This window comes from Cervus elaphus, chromosome 17 (genome assembly GCF_910594005.1).
Source record: "Cervus elaphus chromosome 17, mCerEla1.1, whole genome shotgun sequence".
NCBI classification, from domain to species: domain Eukaryota; kingdom Metazoa; phylum Chordata; class Mammalia; order Artiodactyla; family Cervidae; genus Cervus; species Cervus elaphus.
The window spans coordinates 11,231,647-11,237,646 of NC_057831.1; the positions used below are offsets into that span (position 1 = coordinate 11,231,647).

The 6,000-nt window shown below is 36.8% G+C and overlaps 1 protein-coding gene across 3 annotated transcripts in view; it reads left to right on the forward strand.

The window, feature by feature from the left end:
• Positions 1-5,753, forward strand: part of LOC122673531 (collagen alpha-1(III) chain-like) — a 237,549-nt gene extending 231,796 nt beyond the window's left edge. For 2 of the 3 annotated variants that reach the window (XM_043871414.1, XM_043871413.1), the window contains exon 5: positions 5,507-5,633. In XM_043871414.1, coding sequence (XP_043727349.1) covers positions 5,507-5,590 — 84 coding nt within the window. In that variant the 3' untranslated portion in view covers positions 5,591-5,633. Of the gene's footprint in view, positions 1-5,506 lie in introns of all 3 variants that reach the window. The other variant, XM_043871412.1, reaches the window with a different exon arrangement.
• Positions 5,754-6,000: the final 247 nt, after the last annotated feature.

The following is a 6,000-nucleotide window of genomic DNA, read 5'->3' on the forward strand; positions in this document are numbered from 1 at the left end:
GAAAAAAAAAAGCCAATACAAGAAAACCTCTGAAAACAGAGTGAACATTATTCTCTTATGAACCATTTACATTTATAATGGAAAGCTAAATTTTTAAGGGTTTCTCCCTCTCTGTACCACACAGAAAAAAATGAATAAAACTTTAGAAACTCTTATCAATGGAGAAAGCATGTGACTTAAAGCTGAATAACAACCATATTCCTGTGTTTTCCTTGGTAGCTTCCTTTAACTGGCCTTTGTCCCATCCCCAATATAATTATTTTATATGTATCTGGAAATGATATGTATAATAGAGTCCTGGGCCATTTTGAAGAGTTACTCAGTTTTGTTGAGTATCTCCTATGCATACAGGAGGTATACATATTATTAAACTCATATTTTTCTCTGTTTATTTGTCTTTTATTAGAAGGGGAATCTCAGCCATGAATTTAAAAAATTGGAGGGCCAAATTATTTTTTCTCACCCATATGTTATTTATTTCAATATACTGTTTTCCATAATGGTGTTTCCAAATTTGAAATTTTATAACCTTTTTTAATTTCCCTTATATCATAGATATTGAAATACCTTGCAGTAAAGTATTTTACTCTCTTAGGTCTTCTGTGTGGTCTAGTTCTTTTTCTTTTTTTTAAAATCTACTATTATTACTTGTTTTATTTTTAACACCAGTGGTAGGAAGTCTTGTTGCTGTGATCATTAGCTATCTATTTATATATTGGTGTTTTCAGATCAGAAATCCAAAATTGTTAGACATTATCTTTTTGATAGTGTTTCATGTCCAAATTTCAGTTTATTATATAATAGCGTATAGGTTTTCTATTCACTTACAGATCCAAGTCTTCATTTATTACCACTTGTGAAGTGACTCAATTGCTTATTTTTTATGCCTAATTTCTGTAGTCCTAGATCTGATAAAATTTCACCAGTATTCTTTTAGACATGCATGATAGAAACCCATCTCCTGAAAATCTGTTTGTTCAAGAAATGAATACTTCAATGGAAAGCTGATATTTTTAAACCAAACCCACTATCAGCTCCATAGGCTTGAAGCTAGCTTCTTTCTGACTTCCCAGGAGGTCCAAGCCCTCTTTTCACAGCCAAAACAGTTTGAAATTTACAGCCTTATGCCAACAAGCCCCGAAGGGAAGAGGAAGAGGAATTTGTACCTCCCTTATAAAGATAGATCTTCTTCACTCTAATTGGACCAACTTAGTTCACATAGGCTTTCTTTAATCATCCATTGTGGCTCAGTGAATCCAATACATTTGTTGTTTCAGGAAACTGGAGCTATGCGTAGAAATGTGAAAGGGAGAGGTCATTCCTACTCAGAAGAAACGTGATACCAACAATAAAAGCTGTTTCCAAAGGAAATTTTAGACTATCTTCTGGAATTAGAAAGGTAGACTACTATTCCAGGAAACTTCACTGTTTTTAAACATGACTGAATATGAGTTTCTTGAGGGCAAAGTCTGTCTTGCCTATCTGCAACATCTACTATAATGTCAAAAATCAGTGTTGAAGGAATTACTTGTTTTTAACCAGAAGATGGTTAGTTCAGCTTCAAATCACAAGCTTAATCTTAAAAAAATGTATTTCCTGTCATTGCAAACAGAGGCATATCTGTTTAGGCTGTTGGTAGCCTAAACAGAGGCTACCAACCCAGATTTCAGAGAATCTAGTTAGATTTAACCAAGAAAATGTTCTTCTATTTTCCTCCTTTACCTTCTTTAGCTCTTCAGATGTTTGGCATGAGGAATGGCAGCAACTGGATAAACCTTATAGATATTGGGGTTCAGGCTTGGGAACTTGGAGCAGACATACATTCTTACCTACATATTCATTCATATATGTTCATCAGGGTGTGTGCACCCTTATATAGATAGGTACATACATATACACATAAATGAATATCATCCTTTTACTCATTCCACTTAGGCTGAAACCTGACAAAAAATAAAGGGGTAGGCACTCTATATTTATACAGGTATCTCCTCTTTTCTAAAGTTCACTTTATACCTGTTTTTGCTAAGTGAAAAAAACCGAAAGAGGATTTTTCACTTTTCGAAAAAGTTTCAGTGATATGATATACTGCATTATATATCAACACAAGAGAGTGTCTAAAATCATAGAAATTAAATATACATGTTGATAAATGCTAAACTAAATGTATTAAATATTTCCAAGTAGATATTAGCATTGTGAAGTATATTTTCTGACTTAAAATCACACAGGGGATTCACTCCTATTCACAGATAACAGGAAACCATTTCAGACAGAAGATCTGCCCCAAATCAGGTTTATCAGTTTTTTTTTTTCTGGCTGGCATGTAAAGAAGGGAATAAACCTCCATAAAACGACTTCAGTTTGATTAATTTTGCAGTTTACTGACAGATTTTTGATCCACTATTTGAATATTTTTGAGATGTCTCAACTTTTCAAGCATGTTCTAGAAATGATATTAAGTAGCAAGTTTTGCATGAACTTTTTTTTACAATAACTTGCTAATTACAACAGGAAATACTATTTTGCTTTGACAATGCTATAAACTCTCCCCCTCAATACCGTATTTCACTTTCAATACACAATTGATGCTTACAATAAAAATGTTCCTTGTTCAAAAACATAATATGGAAAAAATCTATGTGATATTTCACTGTATTGTATTTCTCCAAATAAAGTTGTTGAGTATTTAGCTATAAAAGATTCATATACCTTTTAGCTAAAGAATACCTGTTAAGACTTACAAAAACATTCAAACTCCCTACATTGACCTAAATGTTCTGATAGGGGTGGGCACACCTCTTTCCCCCATTTCTAAATTCAGTCCCTGGCCTTCATTTTGTTTCTCCTATGCAATACGCTTATTGATTTTTTTCCTCAACTTGGATATTCTTGGAATTCTTTGTTCTTATACCTACCTGTGGTTAACCTCATTTTGTCAGTCAAGTACCAGCTCTTATGTCACTCCTTTGAAGAAAACAATTTTGATTAGACCAACCAACTAATCTCAGTAACTGTCACTTTCCTGTTCCCATGGCATTTCTCACTATCTGAAATCATGACAATTTATCTATTTACATGTCCATGTCTTCCATTCCCAAACTTAAGTATCATGATGGAGATATTCACTACTCTAACATAAGTGACTAACATGTAACACTATAAAATACATGGTAGGTGCTTAATAAAAAGCACACATATGCAAGTCACAAATCAGACTTTTTACAATGTGTTTGGAATGGAATACTTTAACATTCTGTTTAGGTAAAACAAACAAGCCTATGTGTTAGTCGCTCAGTCGTGTCTGACTCTTTGCAACCCCATGGACTATAACCCGCAAGGGCCCCTTGCCATGGAATTCTCCAGGCAAGAATACTGGAGTAGTTTGCTATTCCCTTCTCCAGGGAATCTTCCCGACCCAGGGGTCGAACCCAGTCTCCTGCATTGCAGGCAGATTCTTTACCATTTGAGCTACAAGGGAAGCCCTTGAACAAATCTATGCATTCCCTTATATCTGAGAAATTCTTCATTTTCACTTTTCATAGAAACTCCTGCCAGGAGTCAGCACACGAGATCCTACCCATGACAAGGTCATGAGGGAGAAAACCTGACAGGCAAGGCGGATCAGGTTTTCAAGGATTCCGAAAAGGCTAGCTCACGAGATCCCACCCATGACAAGGTCATGGGGAGAAAGCCTGATGGGCAAGGCGGATCAGGCTTTCAGGGATTCCGAAAAGCTGCCCCAAAGCTGCCCCTGGCGCTCACCTTAAAGATGGTATCTGTTCTTCTGATGCTTGCTTTAATAAATTACTCCCTAATTTCTGTGACACAGGCAGAAGGCCTTCCCCGATCTCTTTCCAAATAAGAATCAATTTAGAACTTTAATCAATAAGTTTCCCAGGTGGTGGTATTTTATGAGATTATCCAGGGTGAAAGGAGTGTTTTAATTTAAACTCCTTTGCTGGTATTTTAGTTTGTTTGGCAAATGCATTTATGCCCTTGGTACTAATATGCATGATTGCTTATATTAATACCCTAATCATAAAATAGCATAAAGAACCTGATCATATAAAGGCCCTAGTAGACACAGAGCCCTTCGGGGAGTGAGGAAGTCCTATTAGAAAACATAAGAAAAATTATTCTATAGGTGGTTATTGGGTTGAGATTTGCTTGCTGTGTTTTGCTTGCTGTGTTTTTGCTTTTAATGTGCTAAGGTTGTGTTATAGAAACCATTGTTAATATAGTTAAAGATCTAGAGAAATAAGGACTTAGCCCTAGTGTGGTAACAATGAGATGGTTGTTGTCAGCCAATAGTGCTAGGCAGAAGCTGCCTCACCAAAGTCGCAGAGTCAGTATGGGGTAAACTTCTTAGATAAACAAACTGACAACTTCTGCAGAAGGATTAATTTTTGTGTTAACAAGGTTATACTTCTACTCTGTACTGTTGCCCTATGAGACTGCTACCTTTCAGTTAAGGTCACCAGAAAAACAGAAAATAGGTTTACATTCACCTGACTTGCATAAAATGTTAATAGGCCCCAAGGCCAGAAGATAATGTACAAGACCCTCATAAACAAAGAAGTATGCAGAAAACACCCTGGTTTTGTGAAGAACAAGCTGACGTAATGTTAAACTATCTTCCCCTTAGAACTGTACTAATTTAGGGTATAAAAGCCATGGTAAAAAACAAAGCATTGCCAGACTCTGCCAGACTCTCTGCACCCCCATCTCTCTCTCTCTCTCACGCCATTCATCCTGAGGGTACCCCCTGGATCCTGCTGAGTCTGGACCCTGGAAAACTCCTTTTCACCATTAATCTAACACTTGGAAATCTCAGAAACATTGTTACTGAAAAAGTTAAGGAAGACTAGATGAATTGGGTCAAGTAGGTAGAAACTCTAAGATGGTAATTTTGTTCAAGTGACAGTTAAAAGTAATGTGATCTGAAAGGCACAATGAAGACGGAGTAAATAATGGTTTTTTCATCGGGTTAGTAAGGCAGGATCAGAGGCTTATTGAAGGTATAATTTACATGCAACCCATCATCAGATCAAGAGTGGCAGTTGATGGATTGAGGATTTACACCACATCCTCCTGGGAGAGCACATAGGTCCTGAAAGTACTGAGGACTCAAAGAAGCAGGTTGAGATTCAGTTCTGAGCCTGATTTTCAATTAAGAATATGGAGAGCTAACCAGGTATCCAAGGTAAGGGCCATAGTATTGTTAGGTAGTAAGAGGAGGAAAAAGGAGTCCAAAACGGTGGTAGGATGGAGTGAGAACCACGGTGAAACAAACAGCTCTCTTGGCTAGCCCAATTTACATAGGGCAGGCTCTGGGGGAGGAGACAGAATATATAAAAAGAGGAGCCAGGATGGATTGAGGCCTCTCCTTTGGGGTCGGCCCACTCTCACGCCTTGAGTGTGCACTATCCTTTGCTTGCCGAGTAAAACTCTGAGCTGTAACAGAACTGTGACACTGGTCCGCCATTTCAAATGTTTGCTGCAGCGAGACAGAATCGAGGCGAATACATACTCCCCCAACAGTGCGGCTTGGATCAGGATGGCTGGAGTGAGGAAAGGACTTCTGTAGCTCCTTGGCTGCTCAAGTGCCTGGACCCTACAAACTATCAACTCAGGAGGTAAGATGAGGCCAACCTTATTCAGGGCATAAGGTTTTCTTAACCTTTTTTATTACAGGGAAATTCTTCATTGGAATAACTAATAATAAGGAAAATGTTCTAATATCTGAAAAATAATATCTTATTTAGCAATGAATCAAGTGAAATAAAATCATTCTAAAACTTATGGAACTTTTAACAACATCAGTATATACTGAAAAGTTACATAATATCTGGCAGCATTTTTAATGTAAATGTCTAGTAAACACTCAAAAAAAATGAGTATAATCATATATAATGATATTTAAATGGTTACCAAAGACCAACAGAAAGTTAAAAACTGTTCCACTAGGGGATAGATACTATATATGGCCATAATTAT